General features: G+C 39.8%; 1 protein-coding gene across 2 annotated transcripts in view; it reads right to left on the bottom strand.

Moving 5' to 3' along the window:
* Nucleotides 1-26,941, bottom strand: part of DCLK1 (doublecortin like kinase 1) — a gene marked incomplete at its 3' end in the record, with an annotated part of 248,532 nt that overhangs the window by 100,726 nt on the left and 120,865 nt on the right. For both annotated transcript variants that reach the window (XM_080612416.1, XM_080612417.1), the window contains exon 3: nt 15,770-15,869. In XM_080612416.1, the coding sequence (XP_080468542.1) occupies nt 15,770-15,869 (100 nt within the window). The remainder of the gene's footprint in view (nt 1-15,769; nt 15,870-26,941) is intronic.

The raw sequence follows: 26,941 nt of genomic DNA, 5'->3' as shown, positions 1-26,941 counted from the left end.
CTATTCAGGCAAAACCCTCCCTAAAGTTCAAAACCTTCCCAAACATAAGAAAATGCCTGTAGCTTAATGGAGACTATTTTTGTGCTTTAAAAAGGAAACATCATTTACATTCAACTGCAGCAATATAATTTGAACAAGTAACTATCCATGGAGTTTCCATCTTGGAAACAGAGTTGCCTAAAAGCTGGTAAACATCCCCTGAAGAAGTTTTCACTACTGACTTTATATGTCTTCCTCTTCTTGGTACCAACCACTGAACCTCCTTATTCAGGTCTCCCATTTCAACAAGTTCTATCTATCTGGGAGGGATCTAATCCAGTATCTGAAGGGAGGTTGGCAAGAAGATGGGGCCAGACTCTTCATAGTGGTGCCAGACAATAGGACAAAGGGCAACGGGCACAAACTGAAATACAGGAAGTTCCACCTGAACATGAGGAAGACTTTCTTTACTGTGAGGGTGACTGACCATCGGAGTAGGTTGCCCAGAGAAGTTGTGAAGTCTCCTTCCCCGGAATTTTTTTAAGAGCTGTCTGGACATAATCCTGAGTAATGTGCTCTGGGTGACCCTGCTTGAATAGGGATGTTGGAGTAGATGACCCCCAGTGGTCTCTTCCAGCCTCAAACATTCTGTGCATCTGTGATTTTCAGCATCAGGAATTCACAAATAATTGATTCTTAATGTATGGTGTGCAAGGGACTGTGATAAACACAATAAGCTGCAAGGTTCCTTTATGGTCTTTCATATCCTGTAATTTCATGTATTAGATCTTGAAATAATTAACCTGTTATGGTCTCAGGCTAGAAGCATTTGTCCTTCCCTTTATAAAGAAGAGGCATAAAGAATATTTACGAATATTGCACTTGAGCTTACAAAGACTCCTATTTTGCACTGTACTCCAGTTACTTTTAAACAACTCAAAGAACTAGTATTGTACCTCCGTACTACAAGCCACTCCAGCTATGTAGAGCTGTATCTCCACCAATAAGTGCCTCTCATTGTGGGAATACAGGTGGCCTGCCGAAAACCTGAGGCAGTCGAAGATGTGAGAGACGTAACCAGAACAGCCATAAAATATCACAGATGTGAATAACAGATGTTGGTATGCAGCATATCCTGTAGGGGAGGACATGAGCTGATAAGCGGGGATGGTGTGAATTGTAGTGTTGGAACTGATCAAAGCTTAGCTAGTACAAAAACAAGAATAACAGTTGAATAGTTAAGATCTAAAAATAGCTTGTCTAAAAATAGCTTGCGTGATTTTGTATAAATATGGCAAGAAACTCAGTAAACGTGATTCAGTTTGCACACGCATGCTGTCTCAATCTCATACTTTGCTGCATCTATAACAAGTTCTAAATACCTACTAAGCATGTAGGTCAAATTCAGAGTTGGACATGATGACATCACAAAAGTAAGAAGATGAAATATTCAATATCCCACCTCACTAAAGATGAAAGCTATTATAGCACAATGCAATGCAAATAATATTAGAGCTCAATGCAATAAAAATCCAGAAAATGCAATACCTCAAGATAAAGCAATTAATGAGATTAATCTCTAACACAACACAGTATCAAGGAACCTTTTATCTTACAGCCATGAGGATGATCAGGGGGCTGGAGCCCCTCTCATATGAAGACAGGCTGAGAAAGTTGGGGCTGTTCAGCCTGGAGAAGAGAAGGCTGCGTGGAGACCTCATAGCAGTCTTCTAATATCTGAAGGGGGCCTACAAGGATGCCGGAGAGGGACCTTTCATCAGGGACTGTAGCCATAGGACAAGAGGTAATGGGTTAAAACTTAAACAGGGGAAGTTCAGGTTAGATATAAGGAAGAAGTTCTTTACTGTAAGGGTGGTGAGGCGTTGGAACAGGTTGCCCAAAGAAGTGGTAAATGCTCCATCCTTGGCAGTGTTCAAGGCCAGGTTGGACAGAGCCTTGGGTGACATGGTCTAGGGTGAGGTGTCCCTGCTGATGGCAGGGGATTTGGAACTAGATAATCTTAAGGTCTGTTCCAACCCTAACTATTCTATGATTCTACGATTCTATGTCCTTACACTAGACTGTAGACACATTCTTCCTCTTGCTTCCTACCTCTTCAGTTTTATGACTCTTGCATTCCTGCATGCAAAATACAAGAACACTTGTTTTGGGGTGGAAAATGTGAACCAGTGCCAGTAAGAATCACACTATTTCAGCCTACTAGGAAGTCATTGGCCTCAGCACCCAGTATAGCTCAATCAATGTGTAGGTGTTTAGGCTAATTATAGGCTTGCCCATGACAAGAATATCAGGTATCAACAACATGTTTGCTATTCTGTGCTACCTTGCTATGTACTTACAATACTTACTATGAAAATAATGGCATGTTTGCTTCATTTCTTGCAGGTTTTCCTCTCGTCGTTTACCAAACCTCATCCAACCATACATTTAAAACAGAGTGTATCACAGAGGGGGAGAAGAGAAAAGCTGTTGTCTCTTTTATACCATTCCTCTGTCTTCACTACGAAAAGCTGTATCCAAATCTAGTCCAATTTACCAATCACGTACTTCCCTAAAGAATGCAATTATTCTGAATTCAGACCTGTGTAACTGGTCTGAATTTGGTTTTGGTTTGCAGGAACATATAAGTAGGTGTAGACTGCTTGTAATGGGTAGGAAAAGGAAATGAAACTTCCAAAACATTGAAAAATATAGAGAATGAATTATAATAACCATATTTTTGTTCTTTTTAAACAAAAACAGTTACGTAAGTGTCCACTGCAGTAGGTTTAGTTTTAAAGAAAGTTAAACAGGCACGCATGGGCTCTCTTGCAGCAAATAAAGTTATTTAACATACCTCAAGGAATTCAGAATATTACAGATTGGTTTGTTTTCTAGTTAGTCCCTCAAATATTCCTGTATTACAGTACTGAAAGCTAGTAGGCAGCAATTTTTAAAGAAGAAAACCATAAAGTGATTCTGTCTGAAGAAATAAAACCACGTGGTATTTTCACAACTATTTAAAACCAGCATTACTTGGTATGCCCTTAATAAAAAGAATGTCTACAGTGCCAGATATTCATAATTTGAATGTTTTTCATCAAATTTTCATATACACAAGAAAAAATATTGAGCTGCAACTTAAGAAAAATATCAAATCAACCAAAGCCTAAGGAGTCGACAAATGATTACAAGAAAAAGAGTAAAACTGGAGATTTGGACAAACTTACTACAATACAGACCTCCTCAAAAGTTTATTTTTACAGACAAAATCCTCATGCACCAAACAATTAAACACAGCACTCTTACTAAAGCAAAACACTGTTATATGCTGACATTAAATCCACTTTCACACCTGGACGCACATGCCTTGCACATTGAGCTGTGCTGCAGTGTGGGCAACAAAACCCACCTGCACATATAGGCACATATAATTGCCAGCCCACCCGCATTTTTGCCTCTTCTACCTCCACAATGGTATTGCTACTTTCAGCTGCAGTGGACTTACCAAAGCATTGCTTTACCTATCAACAGAAAATCCAGAAATTAGCTTCCTGAGTTAAAGAAACCTGAGGACTTCCGGACTGTCTCTAATTTAAAAGATCTCTGGGCAGCTTTTGTCTCTGATATTAATGGGTTCTCCTTGAATGCTATCTGGTTCAGGCAATTAAATTTTGCTGTAATTATTTAGATAAAACTAAAGTAAACAGGCTGAGTCATCCTGGCAATAGGCTAACAGTGAATAGCTGGAAAATGTGGTTTTACTAAGAACATCTGCTAACACCACAACACTTACTGAGGTGTGTAAAGTCCAAATAACTTCTTTTTTTTTTTTTTCCTCAGAAAGTTTAAATAATGGCAGATTGAAAATGCGTGTTAGGCTATAAATAGCCCATGAAACCATCTTTCATTCTCTATATCACAACATACTTCAGAGACTGTTTAAAGGAGTGTTTTGAAGTTTACAGATGAGATTGTTCATAAGGCTGATGTCCTAAAGAGCCTGCTTATATTCAGTATGGGAACTACATCAGTAAAGAAATAACAGGCAAGCTTTATTGATAAGAACTTCTTTTGCTTTACAGGAAGGTGTGGCAGCATTAAATTCTGTTACGATCTTAGTAGCATATACAAACATATTTTTTCCTCAACAGTGACAGGTCTTATATGCACAAAACAAAGCATTTTGCAACTGACTTGAGCATTCTTCTTTAGGATTAGTAGTTTTTATTTCTCCAAAGATTCTGATCAAACAGGATGTTTTTCCCTCATTATATATCTTTTTTTTTTTTTTCTCATTATATATCTTTTTTTTTTTTCTGAATACAGAGGAAAAAATATTGCAATAGTGTATCTGTCATTACTACACTGTATCATGACTCTATGGAATTTTGTTTGTTTGTTTTTGTTTTTTTTTTTCAATGTCCTCATCTGGCTAAAACCTTTATCTAATTTAATTTACTTTGCAAAGTCAAAATCAGCACAATTTTGGCAAATATGACTATGTGAACATTTGATGCTTAGCTTGAGGTATAAACTTCTTTACTGACCAGGTCTTTTTAGGCTTTTAATTTTCTAATAGCACAGTAGGATCTCACCAATATATTCTGGACCAGTGCAAACGTAAGACAGATTTTGGGTTGCTAGTTTGTTGAAATTTCAAACCTTCTCTACCCTGGATTTGGAGAAGGCTGAGGTTCTTAATGACTTCTTTGCCTCGGTCTTCACTGGCAAAGGCTCTGACCACACCACCCAAGTCTTGGAAGGCAGCTGCAGGGACTGTGAGAATGAAGACCCTAGGCCCACTGTAGCAGAGGATCTGGTTCGAGACCATCTTAAAAACCTAAACGTGCACAAGTCCATGGGACCTGAAGAAATCCATCCACGGGTCCTGAAGGAGCTGGCGAATGAAGTTGCTAAGCCACTGGCCATCATATTTGAAAAATCATGGCAGTCAGGTGGAGTTCCCAGCGACTGGAAAAAGGGAAATATAACCCCCATTTTCAAGAAGGGAATTACAGACCAGTCAGTCTCACCTCTGTGCCTGGCAAAATCTTGGAGCAGATTCTCCTGCAAGGCATGCTAAGGCAGGTGAAAAACAAGGAGGTGGTTGGTGACAGCCAGCATGGCTTCACTAAGGGGAAATCCTGCCTGACCAATTTGGTGGCCTTCTATGATGGGGCTACGGAACTGATGGACAGGGGCAGAGCACTTGACGTCATCTACCTGGACTTGCGCAAAGCGTTCAACACTGTCCCACACGAAGTCCTTGTCTCTAAATTGGAGAGACATCAATTTGATGGGTGCACCACTTGGTGGATAAAGAACTGGCTGGATGGCCGCACGGAAAGAGTTGTGGTCAATGGCTCGATGTCCAGCTGGAAACCAGTAACAAGTGGTGTGCCTCAGGGATCGGTGTTGGGACTGGTCTTGGTCAACATCTTTGTCGGTGACATGGACAGTGGGATTGAATGCGCCCTCAGCAAGTTTGCCGATGACACCAAGCTGTGTGGTTCGGTTGATACGCCGGAGGGAAGGGATGCCATCCAGAGGGACCTCGACACGCTTTGTTAGGTGGGCTGATGTCAACCTCATAAAGTTTAACCATGCCAAGTGCAAAGTCCTACACCTGGGTCGGAGCAATCCCAGGCACAGCTACAGGTTGGGCAGAGAAGAGATCCAGAGCAGCCCTGTGGAGAAGGACTTGGGGATGTTGGTCGATGAGAAACTGAACATGAGCCATCTTCAGTGTGCGCTTGCAGCCCAGAAAGCCAACCGTATCCTGGGCTGCATCAAGAGGAGCGTGACCAGCAGGTCAAAGGAGGTGACCCTGCCCCTCTACTCTGCTCTCGTGAGACCTCACTTGGAGTATTGTGTGCAGTTCTGGTGTCCTCAACATAAAAAGGACATGGAACTGTTGGAACAAGGCCAGAGGAGGACCATGAGGATGATCAGGGGACTGGAGCACCTCCTGTATGAAGACAGGCTGAGAAAGCTGGGGCTGTTTAGCCTGGAGAAGAGAAGGCTGCGTGGAGACCTCATAGCAGCCTTCCAGTATATGAAGGGGGCCTATAAGGATGCTGGGGATGGACTCTTCATCAGGGATTGTAGTCACAGGACAAGGGGTAACGGGTTAAAACTTAAACAGGGCAAGTTTAGATTGGATATAAGGAAGAAATTCTTAACTGAGAGGGTGGTGAGGCACTGGGATGGGTTGCCCAGGGAGGTTGTGAGTGCTCCATCCCTGGTGGTGTTCAAGGCCAGGTTGGATGAGGCCTTGGGTGGCATGGTTTAGTGTGGGGTGTCCCTGCCCATGGCAGGGGGGTTGGAATTAGATGATCTTAAGGTCCTTTCCAACCCTAACTATTCTATGATTCTATGATTCAAGTCTCAAAGCTGTGAAGTGCAACTGAATTCACTAATTACCTTGATTTTTCAAAGTGCTCTCTTTTAATATAAAAAACCCCACTTAATTGCTGGAAGGGTTTTGTTTTCTTTAATCTTCTATTCAACATAAGTGAAATCAACGTACAATTACGTCTAATGCTTTTTCTAAAACAGCTCTTCTGTAATATCGTTATTATTAACAACACTAAATCTAAAGAGAATAAATGTTCTCAGTTAGCATTAGAAGCATTTTGTCTCTAATCTGCAGCTAGGAAGTTTAAGAATTCTCATAATACATTAGTATTCCTCCCGCTGGTAAAAACTACACAGCTGTCTGCATCCAGTCTGAGCTGCGATCCCAGTAGATTCCCAGCAGAATCTCAGGAGAATTGTCCTCCCCCCAAGTGATTTTTAAAAAAATCAATCTTGTTCCATTTATGTAGGTTTCCCTTATTATTAAATGTTTACATATAAATTTAAGATTTTTTTTTTTAAAACGACAATTTTAAACAATTTATTTGATTCCAAAGGCTCCCTGGTGTGTATTCTCAATAATTCCCTATTTTATTTGTTTTAAGTGGAAAACAATATATCCTATCTTCCAGCCCTGCTGTACTACTGCTATACAAAAAAGCAGTCCATTCCATTTTCTCAAGTCACCTATTCTCTAGACATTAATATGTGCTTGCAAAACAGAAAGAGCCTGTAAAGTTAAAGACAGAAATAACTTGTATAAAGCTTCATCCGAATTGTTCTCCTGAAAGTGTTTTTTTACCTCCTAAACATGGTGTCTTCATCAGAAACTAGCTAGCTCTGTAACTTGTGTTCCCTTTTGTCCTAGACAATCTTAACAATTCTAAGTACCTGTGAAAAATTTTTCTTTCTTATTCCAGAGTAATAGGAAAAACTAAGTGATTTAAATTTCTTTGTCTTCTAACCACCCTCCACGCTATAAGGAATAATTAACAACCTTCCAAAAACCTTCCTTGACCCAGGTCTTTCCGTTAAATAATGAGAACTCAGGTTAGCTCCCTAAAAGGTTTTCTTCCAAAACAAAAAACACAAGTGTTACAATTCCTATAGAACAAAATTACATAAAAAATCCCCAAACAAACAAACAAACAAAAAACAAAACAAAAACAAAAACAAAAAAAAAAAAAAAAAAAAAAACCACCTCTGACTGAAGAATAAAAGAATCCAAATCAGAGCTCCATGACCTACCACCTACAGGTGTTTAATTCCATGGCAACATGAGTCTTCCTAATGATTACTCAGCCTTAGATTACCTTATGCATAATATTAGAATCCAGTCCTCCTGCAGGGAGCTATGCTATGAAAAAAGTTTATTCCAAGGTGACTGTTCACAGAAGCAACCTGAAACCTCAGGTAACACTTTTGAGTTTTTCAATGGGAAATTTCTGTAGGTTGCATTTTGAAAACAGCAGCACTGAACTGCTGCAGCGTATGTTGTGAGCCATCAGGTTAGCAGTGCAGACAAACACAGCTGTTTTGCAGAGGTCTTCTACTGGCTGTGTTTGTAGGACAGTAAAACCCTTTATGCTTGACATATTTGTGTCTGTATACACAGCATCTCAGTAAATATGTATGAGTATATAAATACAAATACCTATCACTGAAGTACTCAGTTTCTGATTTGAACACTTTGAAATATTATCCAGGTAGGTTTTGATTCTCCCTCAGCTGCTGTACTGCAGCTGAGTGTTTGCTAAGATTGAAAAAAAAAAAGGCCCTTAATGAATACATTTTCCTCATATGCCTTCAGAAAGTTTCTGCTTTCTAAAAGCTAATGAACTCTGGATTTTGAATAATTATTCTCTTTTTGAAAGATTTTGCCAGTATAAGAGAATCTGTGGATGGCTCTGGCATTAAAAAAATGTGTACACACTTACTCAAGACGTGACAAAACTCCAGGTATAAATTCTGTATCTAGTATGACAAGTAGAAAATTAATTCACGTCCAATTTTATTGATGATGGGTAGAATCTATTCTTAATACAAATATCTCTGATACAACCATACTACCCAACAAACCAGCAGGTCTCCACGGCACATCCTAATACAGTTTACCAGACAGCACAGTTCAGTTTCTCAAACTGAATAATGACGTGCTGATGTTACAAGAACTACTCATCTTGAAGCTGTCTCATATAAACTTGTAATAACTCAAGAAAATGGGTCTAAGTTGCTCACCCAAAGGATCTGCTACAATAGGACTACAGGCTACATCTTTTCAAAAATAGATTAGATTCTAATACTTTCCAGCATTGGAAAGGATCTGCAAACTGTGAGAAATACAAATATACTTGCCAAGATATTGTAGACCAACAGCCAACACTGTATGCTCCATTTTACCAAGCTAATTAAAGACAAGGAAAAGTACAAACGTAACTATGTGGGAAAGCTAATTCCTAACATCTCTGATGTTAAACTTCTCTACGCTTGTCACCAAACTCCACAACAGACTCAGTGGAGAGGGTTATAATATACAACTACTGTCTGCTGATTCCATCATCATTGGAACTGGAAAAATAAAAGGTAAAGTCTCTCCCGAAAACACTCCAAGTTAATACCATCCTCTAAGGATACAGATTGAACATACAGGCTCAAAACTCAACCTGTCGCCTATAAAAAACCATACAAATTATACAAACAGTGAACTAGGATCAAAGGCTGTAAAATAAAGCAACTTCCATGAAAGAAGAGATAGCAGACAGTCAAATTAAGAACTCAAGTGCAAAGATCTACCCTGTTATGTCTAACAAATTTCTCCATTACTTCCCCAGAACTGAAAGTTTGTTTATAAAACTGGTCATAAAAATTGCAATTACACTCTTTGCATTTGGGTATACAACTTAGATGTTTGGGAAACTTGTTTAAAATGTGGTGTTAGAAAAATCATCTCCTGAACCAATCTGATTAACCTGAATATTCCTCTGGCAAGATTCAGTTCAATAAATTACAATACAAAAATAAAATGAAAGCTCAAAGATATCAAAAGCTACTCAAAACCAATAAATGCATTCTGTCTACTCTGTTATTAACGACATTAAAATTACTTGTTACGAATAAAACCTCATGTACATTAAGATAATAATACTGATGATGCTTAATAACAATTTTTCTTTTATTTAAAACAAGCTGAATTTTTATATTATAAATTCCCAATAAAAATGCAATTTAATTAATATGCAGCTATTACTGAGAAATGCTTGATATTTTTGGACTCAAAAGTTTTGGTATTTTTATATCCAAAATCAGCTTTACCATGAAAAAATGTTGAAGAAACATGCACACTCAAAACTCCTTATGCAAATGAAGTGGGATTTCCATCAGTTCTAATTTATTGAATGGTGTTTCATTCATGCTATTTTTAACAGACATCAGAGAAAGCAAATACTGAAGAAAACATATTGAAGAACATTTGATTAAAAGAACACAGTGAACTGGCATGAACTGCAGTCTTACTGTTTGGCTAGTTTCAATGAGAGACTTTCATTAGTTTTAAGTGATCATGATTTTTTCTAGTTATACATACAGGCAACTTTTTCATAGCGATATTGATGAAGTGATAACTATGCAAATATACATGCATGCATGGTGAAGAGGTGGGGAAACGGAAAGAAGAGACAGACACTATAGTATAAATCTGGATTGAAGAGTACATACATAATCTTCTTGAAAGCTCTAATGTCCTTATTCACATCTATAAATCTACCAAAGGAAGCAAAGATTTATGATTTAAGTGATCAAACTTTCACTGCTATTGATGCTTAGGCAGAAAGGTGAGAAACAATGTCTCAAATAAGTAGACTTGAGAAACACAGTATATTCAAAGCAAATAGCTTGCAGACAACAGATACAGAAATGGACTTATGTAATCAAGAACGTATCTTCTAAAAAGCTAAATATTAAAAGAGAAATCCTGCATAGAAAAAAACTGATGTTCTGTGACGGTGTTTTTCATGTGAAAAGCTCATTTGACTTAAGCACTACTACAGATTTTATTTCATGAGCGCCACATAATATTATATTACCAGCCACCTGATGATCATGCGAACGTGCTAACACTGTTCTCAGTATTTAACTGCAGATCAGCATTTGAGGCAAGTCATTCGCACACTACCCTACGGACAAGTACTTCCGCACAGCCAGAGGCCAGCCTGGGGTGTGGGCCGGGGAAAGGAGGTACTTCCAGCATGGCTGGATGCAGGTGGTCTCAGTGAGGGGATGTTCCCATCATTTTGGAGAAAGCTGTGAAACTGTCACGCTGCTGGATAAAAGAGAAACCCTGTTAATGTCCTTACTGTGAGGAAGAGAACAAGGACAAGCAGTAGCATGCCAAACGGTAGGGAGCCGACAGGGCTGTGCAAGTGTCTAAGGCATTATGAAAGGGCGGAGATGAAACGGGAGGTTTTGCAGTAAGAAAATAAAGGGGACACTGGAAGCAAATCCACAGGAAAATCAGCTTCTTTCCTTCTGCCCTTTCTGAACCATTAGCCTAAATGGTACTCACAGTCAGAGGACTGGTCCCCCCTGCCTGCATTTGTTTCTGCCTCATACACAGAATATCCGTCTCCAAGGCCCAGAAGTTGTTGACATTTGAAAATATCACACTGCACTGGAACACTTTATATTTATGCCTCTGTTGAAAGCAAAGTTATATCTCAAAGTCCCCAGAACCCACCACTACTTTCCAATTGCCAAAGCACGAGTTTTTAATGAGGACAGAGTAAGTCAGCCAGCATGCTCTCCACTTCGAAGTCCAGCCTAAAGCTGCTTAACACATCAGTCTCTGTCCTATAAATCAGGGTAGACAAGGACTATAACCAGTTTCCCCTTCCTCCGTCTTTTAGGAAGGACAGAGTAATGGAGGTTAAAGAAACCCGACAGTTATTAACAGGGATAAACATGATACTCCTGACCCTAGCCGCAGTTACTGAATCAGATGCGTGTGCATGCCTCCACGTGCACATGCATATGTGTGGACACCACAGGATTCAGATTTTCCTGGCAAATTATCTGCTGCTGGCAAGATGAAGCAGTAACACTTCTGGCACAGAAATACTGAGCTGAGGACTAAGACAGGCCAGCAAAGTCAAAGTGAAATTAGGTTTCAAAGATCCTAGTCTTAATTTTCCCCCAGAAGAGACTCATTCTCATCATTGTTTCCATAACAATAATATGCGCTCTTGACAAGCAATCTGTAGCTGTTTACACATCCAGACATTCTATGTTGGTTATGCTCTGCTTGGAGGCAGACATTGGCTTTGGTCAGCCGAGATCACAGTCTTTTTACATGATGTGTCTCAGTATGTGATGAATTCTGTTATACTTGGGTTTCTGCAACTCTCAAGCTTCCAAAGAACTCAGCCAACATTAATTAAACATAAAAAATAATTTAATTTTAAAAAAATTAAGTCTGATACTGCCATCTGCAAAAACGCTCATCTTTTACTTTGCTAAGAAAGAAATATCCATATAAGCCAAGGAGATGTTCTCATTTAGGGACAATCCCATGAGTTACTTACACTGCCAAATCCTGTTTAGGTGCCTAAATAATAGCTGATTACAAATATTTTTGTGAGCATGGCCTTTAAACCTTAATCTTTGCCAACACACAGCTGAGAGCTATAGAAAACCATCCTCTGACCTCTTCTTCAAAAAGAGCTAAAGCAAAACTGGGATTTCTGGGAAAGCTTCCAGAACTGCAAGATAACAATGCCTGAAGCAGCCACTGCCATATTCTACACTGAGGATTCTTTCTTCTTACAAGCTGGCAGACATAATGCATGCTTCATTAATATAATGTTTTTATGCTTACATTTCCCACAAAAACTTTCTATGAAAGGAGCATTGCCACTGATGCTTGACATACTTCTTAATTTTAGGGTCATTCCCATGCATCTTCATGTCCCATCTGCAGTTCTCTTGGTAGAAGTGTGTGTGGCTATTGTATCTATTGATTAGGTTGAATACGGAGATGATTGCTAGGAATTATGATGTGGGTGGTGCCTATTGATTCTGTACTTCCTGTTACAGTGTGTTCAATATGAAAACCATCTGTCTATCAAGGAAGAAAGTAGAAACTGCAATGTATGTGCCAACTGCTTGTTTTTCTCTTTGATGGTTCCCTAATTAACTGGCTTTTCTTACTCATTGCCAAGGGGATGTGCAGTGCCTCTTCCTGAAAAGACATAAAACAGAGAAGGGACATAATAAAAAGGAGGAACAAACTCTCCTTCAAGGACAGGTTTAAGCCTAGAGTCAAAACAAAGGCTGAACTAATTGTTCAGCCTAAACAAGATAAAACTGATGTGGTTTTCCAAAGAAAAACGAATCAATTGTTTCCCACATTCACAGTAGATAAGAAAATTAGTAATGGGTTTCATTTATAGCAAGGGAATCCGGGGTAAGATAGCTGAAAAACAGTGAGGAGAGTTCACCACTGCCAAAGGATGTCTCAGGAGGTTATAGATTCCTCCTCATCAGAGCCATTAAAGCATCATGTTAGATGTGTATGTCAGAAATGAAATGGGGAATGTTAATCCCACACTTAGGGAGATTGATTCACTGACTTCTGGACTGTTTCTAAATTTCTGATTCTATGGCTTTTAAAAGGTATTATCCTGTGCTAGAAGCAAGCTATGGGAGCACGATAAAGACAACTAAAAATAATGTAGGCTCGTGAATCTTTAGACTTTTCCTTTATGATAGGGTGGAATTAATTGCACCCTAAAAGTTTTAAGCAACTTTAGAGAAATACAATGTAGCTAAGAACAGCTAAATCAGGGATACAGATCCATTTACAAAAGCAAACCAGACATTTCTGGAGCATAATTCACATGAACTGTTCTAAATACGCACCTTCAACTGAGTCAATTAAACATGTACCATCTACCTTGTCAATAGGACTAAGTTTTATTTACTGGGGAAGAAATCTATCGGGACTGGCTCAGTTGCACATACATACTCTCTTGCCACACAGTGTTAGTTAAAAATAATCCCAGTACAGGTGATTGGTTTTCCAATCCCAGAAACTTTGTTTCTCACTCACTTCTAGTATCAGGAGACAACAGGACAAGGCATTCTTCCTCCCTGACAAGTAATTCCCCAAAACCCAGAGCCCTGATTGTTTAAGCATTTATTCTCTCTGCTTTTCTTTCCCACCTTCAAATTTTGCTTTTCTTTATTTCTTGAGCCACAACACTTTAACTGGCTGAAAGTGGGAAATGCTGGAGGGATGTGGTGACAGAGAACAGCACAGTGTTGCTTCAAGCTGCTTTACAGGGAAGCAGAGACAGGGTTTCCAAGCCTTGCACAGTTAGACGGCACTTACTAATAATTTTAATGTTCTTAGATTAACTATGAAGGACACATGGACACATAGGGTGATCACACAGACTTCATTTGCCAAACAAAACAAAAGTTCAGTTGTTTTTTAATTCTCTCTCCAAATCTTGTTCCTACCTCAGAGAAGCCTAACTAGTATCTAGTTGGTACATCAGCTATTAACGGCAAGCAACCTAAATGAGTTTTCTGATACTAAACTTAGTTGAAAAAATATCCCAAAATAGTTGATGTACACTTCACAAAGGAAATAGAGACAGTCTGGAGTCTGATTTTCTGCTCCTTCTTTGCTCCTGTAGTCAAAACAGTCAGTGTTTACTGAATCTTTAAAGCAAACACCACAACAAATAGCTGAAGTTGGACTTTCAGCCTAGATTCCAAGCTGCTTTTTTTTCTTTTTCCCCAGCTCAGCATAATATGGTTTTAAGCACCAATGTTCCAGAGAAAGACAGTGCTTACTCAAAGAGATGTCAGACAAATAAAGACAAGGCAGAGTCAGGTTATGTCTGTACTTTGACACTAGACATCCAAAAAAGAGTTTTGTACTTCAAAAAGGGATTTAGACAAATCTGTTGTCATCATTTCTCCCTGAGTCAGCACTGGAAAAACTGCCACAGGATTCACTGTGAGAAGATACCAGGCAGCTGCCAGTGTCATCTTTCAGATAAGAGACACAAGTGAATCCAGACTGTGCAGTTAGCTACCTGGCTTTCTTCTCATTAAAGGCAAGGACAGCTGAGCTGGCCACACTATCACCTGGGAAATCCCTGTGCTGCCCAAATATGTCCCCATTTCCTTTCTAATTCCTGTCCTAACAATGGCTAAAGTTACTTTTCCGCAGTTAGTGCATTTTACCTTAGAGGCAAGTACAACTATGGCAAAGAACAAATCTGCTGCACTATTTGATTTTTATTTCCATATTATAAGGTCCTCTAGAAGAGGGCAGAATGTGTGCTTGCTTCTTCTTGTGTCTGATACAAAATGTTGTTTCTTTGCCAGTAGCAAAGATACCTCCTTTTCCAGGCTTATCCTTCAACTCACAATGTAAGGTCTGCACAAGTCAGCTGCTTCTGCTCCTACACAAGCTAATGGAGCATTTGTCTGGATCCAGGTAAACCAAGAACCCTTCCAGTTTCATAGGTTAGTCAGCGAAGTACAATTGCACCATCTTTCATTTTGAATGTGCATTTGCATCAAAACCAGTGATAAAGTGGTGAAGTTAAACAAATATGCACATGATGACTATGAAAGTAGTTACTACTGTAATAAAATATTTCCTGATTTTCCAGTCAGCCATTGAGACCTTTGATATTTCAAAAAAAAAGATGAGAGGAGTTGATACCAGTGGATTAAGAACATACCCTGAACTGAGAGAGACTGCAGGGGCAATAAAACCTTTGCTGAGTCTTGCAAAATGCACAAATCTGATAATTTTTTTTCTTGTTACTGAAGTTTCTAAGTTAGGAAAGCTCTTTGTAACAAAAACAGTATATGCAAATCAAACATATATTTTCCTTAAAGGATTACATACACTGGTTACATTATTGTATGAGTCAACCTCTGAGAAAAAAGAGAACTCCCTGAATTCTCTCAGACTACTTTGTCTGCATTTGTTGATTATGTTTCACACAGAATTTTATCTATCTTCCTTTATCATATTACCTGTGGAGCATTATCTATATCTCAAATGCAAGGACTGTGAGGTTGAAAAACTGTAATAAGGAAACAGAATAAATTCAAAGAAAAATTAAACACAAAACTCTATGCAAGAATTTGCAAAAAAGGAGTTTCACCAAACACATGACTACTTTCTATGGTATATGAAATTCAGGCTGAAGTAGTACGCTGCAATGTTTCCCTTGGCAACTTTATTGTTGCTTTCAGTTACCTCTTATTTTCAGCATTTAGTATTTAAAGAATAAAAATATTTATGCTCTTTCTGAAATTAATTTAGGTCAAAAGTTTTGGCTTGATTACCATTATATGGAAGTCTGCCCTATATTCCAGTTGTAAACATTTTTAAAATACATCTTACCACTTTCATCCAGCAAGAAATCATCCTGGTAACGGAATTTTTCTGGTCCACATGCAATAAAAATGTCATCATCGCCGAAGAAATCCTGAAGGCACATCACCTGCAAGCAAAAAAGAAAGGAAGACATTGTATGAAATACCTCATAATCAGAATTGTAAGAAGAATAAACTCCTCTTTGCCCCCATCTGCATGAAAACTCTTCACTTTTAATGCTTCATCTCCAAATAAATTTCAAAGCTGTGGTTTGACCATCTGTTACAAGAGAGAAACGCTTTTATGAACACCGCAGGAAGAGAGAGATAAGACGGAAAGCCGTAACTGTCACACTTATTACATGATGCATCAATGGGGTATGAGGTAAATGTCTTTTGTTTACGCACAAGGTAAGGGTACGCCATTCAGTAGTTATCGGGTAATTAATTTGGTTTTGAGCCAACATCTCTATCCTTTGGTGCACTGAAACAAGGTTACAGCTTTACATGTAGAATGAAATGTAGTTATTGCAGTAAAATCTCCCTGACAGGGCATGAAACTTATATGGGTGAACTGAGTCTCCCTAACACACTCTTCCTCTTTGCCAGCAGAATCAATGTGAAATCTCTTCGAAGGTGCCAAGATGAACAACCAGGTGAGCTGGGAATGATACTTATAGTATTGAGAAAAAGATAATTCCTTTCCATTCCCAAATATGAATAGCTAGGATTATGCTGGTATTGAATTATTGTCCATACGTGAGATTTATAGGGAGACCTAATCGGAGCCTTTCAACAGTTAAAGGGGGTATATTAGAAAGACAGGGACAGACATTTTAGCAGGGCCTGTGGTGAAAGGACAAGGGCTAATGGTTTTAAACTAAAAAAGGGTAGATTCAGACTAGACATGAGGAAGAAATTTTTTACAAGGAGGGTGCTGTGACACTGGCACAGGTTGCCCAGAGAAACTGTAGCTGCCCCAGGCCTGGAAACATTCAAGGCCAGGTTATATGGGGCTGTGCGCAAACTGATTTAGTTGAAGATGTCCCTGCTCATTGCAGGGGCGTTGGACTAGATGACCTTTGAAGGTGCCTTCCAACCCAAACGATTCTATGATTCTATGATTTCTTTACAACAGCTTTTAGCTCACAAGACACTACCTAACAGTTTAGTATTTCCATTCACATGACTTCATATTATTATTCTTCAAAAAAATTAGTAACTGTCTCCAAACCTGCCTTTTTTGGATGGACTTACTGATCCATTTTTGACAAATTTTAAAAAAACAAATTAGATATCTGATTACCTTTAAAAAAGCCAAAGACACTTGGTAAACTCTGTTCCTGCTTCACATCTACAAGAGGATTTTAGGGGCTGTATTTGCTTATTTTTACACAATGTTTTGTAATTAAATAATGTACAAATGTTTGAACAGGATAATTTCACAAATAAACTTCAAGTGTACACACAGGAAAGTAACACATTAAGAATCTCTAAAAATTAACAACATAGTTGGGAACAGTTCAGCTGAGCCAGATCGCCCCCTCATTAAAAGCTGGGGGAGGGAAAGTCAGCTTTTAAAGCATACAAAAACATGAGTGAAAAAATTAGCTAATGAGATTTTGCAAGACTTCGGCATAAAAACAGGCACCCCCCAAACTGCAACGACTGGTATCTAGGGGTTATAAAATTCACATCATGCTTCCCGGAAACGTGCCTGAAGGCTTTGGCTTCTACAACAGTGACAAGCCTCTATGATGGAAAAATCCTGAGGAAGAAAAATTGTGGTACTTGTCGTGACTTGCTTGCAGGATAAAATTTGTCATTAAAACTGTTTTAAAGGTAGAAAAAAGCAAACAAAAAAACAGGAAATAAAGAGAAGAACAACTAGATGAAGTAAATAACTGCAAAGAGACAAAGGTACTCCCCAAATTATTCTTTCCTTAAGCAATGCACATAATTTTAAATTCAGATCCACCACAACCCTATTCCTATCACCATTGTCGTCTTAACACCAGACAGTACCTTAACACCAACATCAGAAATGTAAATATTTCATGGAGCTTTTTACCATGTTCCTACTCAGTTTATGTTCTATTAGTGTATCAGCAACCTTTTTACAAACTCATTTACTTCCGATCCTTTTTTTTGTCCGCAAGACATATCCTGCCTATCTTCCCACCCCATACTCCCACCAAGCTTCAAACATCTCTTCCCTTCTGTCAAGTTCCTCTGAAATTGCCACATCTCCCACAGCATGTACAAAGCTACTAATTTGCAGAATGGCATTAAAAACCCCATAATTTCTTGTTTGCCTCCCTAGTTTGACACTCTTCTGGAGAGTGATAACCTTTACATTTGTGCTTATACTAAGCACAGTATTAGAACTGAATGAATAGGAAACAACCTTAGGCACAAAGCTGAGCTATTTAGACAATGTGCATGAATAAAAATTAAATTCCTATTTGAATTAAAAAATTGCATGGATTTAATAAAACTTAAAAATGCTTGGCTCTGCTCAGTTAAGAGGGTTTCATCCAAGCCTAAACAGACATTAAAATGGAGGTAGCAATACCTAACCAGGCTCAACTATGCCAATATTTACAGCATCTCAGGTTTAATCAGTGCAATTTATACGCAAATAAGAAAGAAAACAGGATTAGCACAACAGAAACTAATTTGTATTTAGATATCCTTTTATTAAACTTTATGCTTATAATTTAAAGTATTATCCTGCTTGCTTCTTTTTTCCATGCTCTCAGTTTCCTACTCTACATACAAAACTGCATACACTTCTGTTTTTCTTGCCTCCTAAGATTTTACTAAGTTAGGAATTACAATTCTAGCTCCTAGAAAGCTTATAGCAAGAGCATAAATTCTCTCCAAACCCATCCCCCTCCCCTCAGGCTTCCAGTATCTTTTTATATTATTTACTGGAAGCCTTGACATGTCCTTTGCTGTCTGCATTTTTCCTCCTCTCTGTCTCAGCATCCCTGGCCTGCTCCACTCCACAGCTCATGCTCCTTAGAGGTTACACTGACAGTCCTTCCCAGCAGGCATCTAACAAAGACACAGCCCCCCACTTCCAGGCTCTTCTGAAGGGAAATCTGCAAGCACTTTCTCTTCACACGCAGTCATCAGTTAAGCAACAGGACCTGCTTTTTATTATCGATTTTCACTTCTGGAGAATACAGCTCCTCAAAAGTGATGGTTTAGAAGATCAAGAATTTATATCACCCCTACCAGACTGTGCCAGTGCTTAAGATGCCAGTGTGCTCTGTTGCACATTATCAGCTTTAAAATTAGTAAACTTTTAAAATAGTAAATTACAAAAGCCTTCCTTTAACATTTTTATTGTTTACAAGTCATGGAATACATCTACTTCACCTTCTTTTTCACAAATAAGTTTTTATCTTTCATAATCCACCAAGACATTTCTCATAATGGGGAAAACAAAGTTTATACAGCAGCAGTCAAAAGATATACCTTACAGTAAAACTAAACTGAAAACACAAATATTTTCTACCACGCAGTTTATACTAAATAAAATGTGACACTTGTAAACAAAAAACTTTCTGGCAAAGAGGTGATATTTGAATTTAGTGGTGTCTCTCTCATGCTCTGTAGGGGAAGGAATAAATAACAGTAACAATACCAGAGGCCAGGGAGTCTCAGGCGTTACAATCCTTTGCATCCATGGTGAGAAAGATAACAAGCAGCAGCAAAGAAAATTGATCACTCGTACAGGCTTCAGGTTATACAGAAGTCACATAAAAGGCTAGCTGACTAGCTGATGCCACGGCTGACCTGTTCATACCCAATGCAAAACAGAAGAGAGGCAGAAGAATTTGGCATGCCTAAACTCACCTGAGCGAAGTTGCACAGTCTGAAATTTGGGTCCCCCACAAATCTTTGTCCTAGCAAACAACTTAAGATTCTACATGCCCTTCCAGTGGGAAATGCAGATGTCTGCCTAGGCAGAACTCCAGATTATTTCATATCTCCCTAGTTGCTGCGGCGCTTTCACTATTAGAGCCGAGGGGACACAGAAACCAGTGGGAGCAGGCATCCACACTGATGGGGGAGCAGGAAGCTGAGCAGTCGAACTACCCAAGGAGAACAGGGAGCAGAGCAGCAAACTGGGCTTCCAGCCCAGCCACAGGACTGGCTTTGCACCATTGCACAGACACTATACACACCTTGAAAAATACCTTCACTTTTCTCTCTTTTTTTAAACAGGCAAGTACCTGGAACCAATGAGAAATCTCCTAAATATTGTGGAGCCTTTAGTTTTCTCTTGACTGACCCGAAACGTTTAAACTCTTAATATTTACCTCTTTGAAGTTAACTTTGTTATGAAGACCCTTTTTTCTTGCATCTACAAAAGATGTGAGAAATTATGCCTTATGTTTTGGAGCACAGATGACAGGAGAGTAATAGCAGCTGGTAGAGCCATTACGTGGTTTTATTCTCTCACCACAAGTAAGAAAGACCAGTTGGTAGCAGTGAGGAGGAGGTGCAGAGAGAGGGAAAGAGGGAAGGAGGAAAGGAGGAAAAACAGAAGGGAAGGCCAGAGGAAAAAAGGGAGAGGGAGAAGAGGGAGGGAGGGAGGGATGGAGAGAGGGACTGAATCAATCCTTTCTCTAAAAGCATGAAATGAAAGTTAGAGATTAAATCACCTTTTACAATTGCTTTATTCTGGCTATAGTGGGATTAGGGACCTTTTTGAGTTCACGTTTTAAAACACACACACTAAAATCCAGAAAATTTGGATGACCCTCAAGCTGGGGTGCCCTCAAGCACTACACTGTTTGAGGGCTGGAAAGAAGAGTAAGAACAAAGAAATGAGGTGGAAAACCAAAAAAGATGCAGAAGCATACAAGGAGAACTCAAATGGTAAGTGGGTATGGGGGTTTCCTGAAAAGAAAAGAGAAATGAAGGATGGCAAAGGAAAACATGAGGCATAAAGAAAGGAGGAGACGTGGGCTGAGAGGCAGGAGTGCACACCAAGGGCGGCAGGTAATGGAGGCTGGTGGGGAATGAGCAGGCCAGAGGACGGGGCAGGCAGAGTCAGTGGCAATTGCCTTCTAGACTTCATCCTGTAGCCAGCTAGCTGGGAAGTTTTAAAGCTATTTTAAAGTAGCCTTTTTGAACCTGAAACAGTCTCATGTTGAGTTGGATTATCATTTCCCTGACAGTGAAGAAGACATTAAAACACCCTTTTATCCTTTGAAAAACCTCAGTGTTTAAATGACTCATGATTTTAGGACTGTCTTTTGTGTCAAGTGTTCTGAGTTTTATTATGGCAGTGTTTTTCATTTCCATTTCCCATTTTGGTTCACTCAGACTCAACGTTTAATTCCTAGGCAGGTCTTTTTTGCTCTTCATATGTTGAAGACTACTATGCTTCTGTTTGTTATCTCCTGACTGATTTTTCCAATAAAAGAAAGCTCTTCCTTGTTTTAAGATATAAATTGATCTTTATTGGTGTTTCCCCTCTATTTTTTTTTCCCTAACCAAACTAACCATCTAACCATCACCACCGCAGCACTTATTTATCTATTCCCACACTCTTTGTCTATTGCTTCATGGAGAAACATCTCAGATTAGATCCTGAACTGATTTCACTACCATCTACCACTTCAGTAAGAAGCCTCATGACAGCAATGGATTTTCCTAAGAGCTAATAAATCACAGAATCATAAAATCATAGAATATTTCAGGTTGGAAGGGACCATTAAAGGACATCTAATTCAACCCCTCCTGCAGTTAGCAGGGACATCTTCAGCTAGATCAGGCTACTCGGAACCTCATCCAACATGACCTTAAATTTTCAAGGGATGGAGCATCTACCACCTACCTAGGCAAACTGTTTCAGTGTCTCATCACCTCCTTGTAAAAAATTTCTTCCTTACATCTAGTCTGAAGCTACTCTGTCTTAGTTTAAAACCATTATTCCTTGTCCTATTGCAAAAGGCCCTACCAAAACCTCTGTCCTGCAGAATAGAAGGTCTTCCTGGAGTCTTCTCTTCCCCAGGCTGCAAAAACCCCAACTCTCTCAGCCTTTCTTCATAGGAGAGGTGTTCCATCACTCTGATCATTCTCAGGGCCTTCCTCTGGACCCACTGGTCCATGTCTTTCCTGTGCTGAGAACCCCAGAGCCGGATGTAGTACTCCAGGTGGGGTCTTACAGAAGAGGAGTAGGGGGGCAGAAGCACCCCTCTTAACCTGCTGGCCATGCTTCTTTTGATGCAGCCCAGGATGTGTTTGGCTTTCTAGGCTGTGAGCACACATTGCCAGCTCATGTCCAGCTTTTCATCCACCAGTACCCCCAAGTCCAAGTTGTTTGTATAAGTATTAATGTAGTTGTTTAGCTACATAATCCCAGCAGAATTACAGGAACAGAAGAGACCTTCCACATTACTATATTTATCTCCCAGCCAGTATAGGGCTGCTTTCCACACTAGCTTTCCCAATGGTTTGTTCAGTTTTGTAATATATTCCTTATTCTGTAGAGCTTCCCTTAGCAGAAAGGCCAGCAAAACAACCAACCATTACTCATTCAGAAGGATTTCAAGGCTTCAGTAAAATCAGAAATTAATCATTCCATACTGGTACAATTGCTTATTAGGTCATTGCTGTGAAACAAGAAATCCAAACCTATCAATAAGGCTTTCATGAAGGGGAAAGAAAAACACTTGTAGTTTCTAAATTTGATATCACAATTTCTTTTGTTTTGTTGTTTTTTGGTTGGGTTTTTTTTTTGTTTGTTTGTTTGTTTTTTGGGGTTTTCTGGAACCTTAGGTGACCCCATTCTGTGTGGCCTATGGGATAACAGCAAGAAATATCCTTTCTGAGGATATTAGATCTCAACAAGGATCTAATGATTTAGATTTGAGGGGGAGGAATTAGATCTCAACAAGAATTCACAGATCACATTCGAATTATTTCATCAAGTTTAAGGCTGGTCTAATACACTTCCTGTTGGCTCAGGCATTGGGGTTTTTATTCATGCACTTTCATGTGTATCTGTCAGTACACAGGGTCTTGAGACCCAGTTGTCTACAAAAAATATAATTCATGATCAGCATATATGTACCTCCTCTTTCAGCTTCTGATCCAAATTCTGCCCTCAGGTGGTGGCTTAGACAAAGGCATTGGGAGGTATCTGCTACGCATTTCTGAAGTTGATCAGCAACAAATTTGCTCTTTTCTGTTACAAGTGAAATCTCCATGGTGACAATTGCATCACCAAGCTAAGCTGTGAGAGCTTTTCTGTGAAGAGCATTTAATCATAAGATTCTCATTACAAGAGTGCCCTCTGTAAATGAAGAGGAGATTTTACCATAGGGGTTTCTGTAAATGAAGAGATGTTACTGTAGGGGTTCACCTGGCTGAAGCTAGTCTTTACCAACTGTAAAACCAACTTGTGAGGCCACATAGCAGATTAATGTCTCTGAAATCCCTCCAAAATATATGAACACACAAGATGACATCATAGTTAGAAACAAGAATTTTTGTACTCAAATTCAGCAGAAATAGTTTGCCCTCCTGCTGCCTCACAGGAGGAAACAAAAAGCAAGCCAGCACCCTCAGGCACAGGGGAGCTGTGCTTCACCTCATACACACCTTTCGCCTCAGCTACCTGCTCACAACTGACTGCTCTTCCATTTGTTCCCTCTGTCACCAGTACAGGGGTTGCTCTACTTTTTAAATTGTTGAAGATGTAGCATCAGTCTACTTCTACAGTTTTTATATTCATCAACATCCATTCTGCGCCACACACTGCTTGGCCTAGGGAGTACATATATGATGATCCTTATCCAGCTAACACCTGGCAAATAAATCACTAGGAGTGAAGTATTTGTTTTCCTCAGTTAAAATACATATTTCCGTCTTGGTCAGCAAGAGCTTTTCATAAGGGCAAGAAAATCCTTCCACACTGTTCTTTATACACTAATCTTAATATCCTCTAGTTTGGTTTTGTTTCCTTTTTTTTTTTTTTTTTGTTTGTGTGTTGCTCTAAATGATAGCACACTTAAGAAAATCAATCTAAATTAAGATCCCAGGTTTTGCAATTGTGCCATCACCTTCTTCTTGAGGAATGTGTTTCATTTGTGACATTAAAAAAAAGACAACAACCTTTCAAATTAATCCTCTAAAGTTCCGATAAAGATAATAGAAACTTGGCAGTTCTAATAGACTAAAATGCTACACCTTGGCCTGAAATATTAGGTGAGATACAATTTTTTTGGCAGATTAATTCAGTAAACAAGCTTTTTTGTCACTGAATTTGAGGAGAGCAGTGGGTATTTCCCAACAGGGAACCCATGGGCTTATACGTGAATGCAATGCTGAGAAACACTAATACTGTTTAATGAAAGGTTTCTCTATGGGAACCACTAACACGGCCAGTTAAAAATCTTCCTGTCAAGAACTGATTTGTGGCAGACAGGATAAGAACAGTGAGAATGTAGCTCCTATCCACATCCAAAAATTACTCTTCCACAAATGTTATCTTACTTTGACAGCTGCACCAACGCACAATTGCACTGACTAGCTAGTGTGGAACAAAATAATACACATTCACATGTGAAAGAGGAAAAACGTAGGGGCAGCAATATCAAGCCTAGAGTGGGCATCTCCTCCTTTCACCTTCTTTTGCATCTCCTGTATCAAATGTAAACTTGCTGCCCTTCAGTTTTCTAACCGGCTCACTGCATCTTTTGTCCCTCTACTTCACTACTCAAGCCCTGCAGTGTATTAAAATTTAATTACCTTTTTCACCTCTTACCTCCAAAAGTCACCAGCACTGATGCCTGTTCTTTGCAGCCACCTCTATCGTAAAATACTACAGTTGCTCTCTCACTTCAGTTCTCTCTTTAAACTCAGCTCTCTACATCACACACCACAACATTGTACCTTGCCAAAAGCATCTCACATTTCCTTTTCTACCAGACTCCATTTTCTCCCCTACATTTGAGTTATTTGAGCACACTCTTTCCATTCACTCTATACCCTGGCTACAACACTCTTGCAACACAGTGTAATTCTCCTCCCAAATCCTCCTCTTCGGCACCCTCTAAAGAGCACCACAGGCATAAAGTTGTGGAGCTTTACAATCTCTCCACCAATTCACTAACAATAGTATTTGCAAATTCAACAGAAGCTTCTTTCTGAAATGCTTATTCCTCATCCTCAATAAACTTCAGTTTATCAGAGCCACAAAATTTCAGTGGAAATCTCCTTTCTGGGAGATATTTCATGGTACCATATTTAGTTATTCTACTGCTTGCAAAGACTGCAATCAGTACATTTCTTTGTTGTTTCAAACCACTTTTTAATTTCTGAAATGTCTTAGTCTTTGGCTCCTTTTTCTTATTGTGTACTATGTCATTAATTACAGTCATCAGAAAACTCTACACCTTCTGTATTTCCAATTTAAGAGGCTACAGTATAACTTGTAAAACTACTGGCTTCCCAACTCCATAATCTGAGTGCGCTCCTCTTCACATCCTAAATTCAGGATGCTACTTTGCCCCTCTGCCTACAGTCTCAAATACTTTGTTACTATTACTGAAACCTTAACTCAGTATGTATGTTTAACAAGCCAGCTCCTGTCCTGCAGCTTTCCACTCCACCCAAAGCAACTATTAGCAGGCATTTCAGGGGAGTATTTAAAAGACTGTTGGTTGTTATTCAGGGATCACCTCCTACAAGCTCAGGAGTGTTGCATCCCAACTAGAAGAAAGTGCAGCAGGAGGGCCAGGAAACCTCCTTGGATAGATAAGGAGCAGCTCAGGAAAATTCAAAGGAAAAAAGAGGCTTATAGAAGGTGGAAGCAGGGACAGGCAGCCTGGGAAGAATACAGGCATGTTGTCTGGGAAGCTAGGGACCAGGGTAGGAAAGCTAAGGCCCAGTTAGAATTAAACTTGGCTAGGGATGTTAAGGATAACAGGAAGGGATTCTATAGGTACGTAGTGAATAAAAGACAGACTAGGGACAACGCAGGCCCCCTCAGGAAGATATCGGGAGAACTGGCTACAAGGGATTTGGAGGAGGCTGAGGTTCTTAATGACTTCTTTGCCTTGGTCTTCACTGGCAAAGGCTCTGACTGCAGCACCCAAGTCTTGGAAGGCGAACGCAGGGACTGTGAGAATGAAGACCCTAGGCCCACTGTAGCAGAGGATCTGGTTCGAGACCATCTTAAAAACCTAAACGTGCACAAGTCCATGGGACCTGACGAAATCCATCCACGGGTCCTGAAGGAGCTGGCGAATGAAGTTGCTAAGCCACGGGCCATCATATTTGAAAAATCATGGCAGTCAGGTGAAGTTCCCAGCGACTGGAAAAAGGGAAATAAAACCCCCATTTTCAAGAAGGGGAAAATGGATGACCCGGGGAATTACAGACCAGTCAGTCTCACCTCTGTGCCTGGCAAACTCTTGGAGCAGATTCTCCTGCAAGGCATGCTAAGGCACATGAAAAACAAGGAGGTGCTTGGTGACAGCCAGAAAGACTTCACTAAGGGGAAATCCTGCCTGACCAATTTGGTGGCCTTCTATGAGGGGGCTACGGAACTGATCGACAGGGGCAGAGCAGTTGACGTCATCTACCTGGACTTGTGCAAAGCGTTCGACAGTGTCCCACATGACATCCTTGTCTCTAAATTGGAGAGACATCAATTTGATGGGTGGACCACTCGGTGGATAAAGAACTGGCTGGATGGCCACACGCAAACAGTTGTAGTCAATGGCTCGATGTCTGGCTGGAAACCAGTAACAAGTGGTGTCCCTCAGGGATTGGTGTTGGGACTGGTCTTGGTCAACATCTTTGTCAGTGACAGGGACAGTGGGATTGAGTGCGCCCTCAGCAAGTTTGCCGATGACACCAAGCTGTGTGGTTCGGTTGATACTATGGAGGGAAGGGATGCCATCCAGAGGGACCTCGACACGCTTGTGAGGTGGGCTGATGCCAACCTTATGAAGTTTAACCATGCCAAGTGCAAGGTCCTACACCTGGGTTGGAGCAATCTCAGGCACAGCTACAGGTTGGGCAGAGAAGAGATTCAGAGCAGCCCTGCGGAGAAGGACTTGGGGATGTTGGTCAATGAGAAACTTAACGTGAGCCTGCAGTGTGCCCTTGCAGCCCAGAAAGCCAACTGCATCCTGGGCTGCACCAAGAGCAGCATGACCAGCAG

This window comes from Psittacula echo (genome assembly GCF_963264785.1).
Source record: "Psittacula echo genome assembly, chromosome: 3".
Taxonomy (NCBI): Eukaryota; Metazoa; Chordata; class Aves; order Psittaciformes; family Psittacidae; genus Psittacula; species Psittacula echo.
This window is presented reverse-complemented; position numbering and strand designations above follow the sequence as displayed.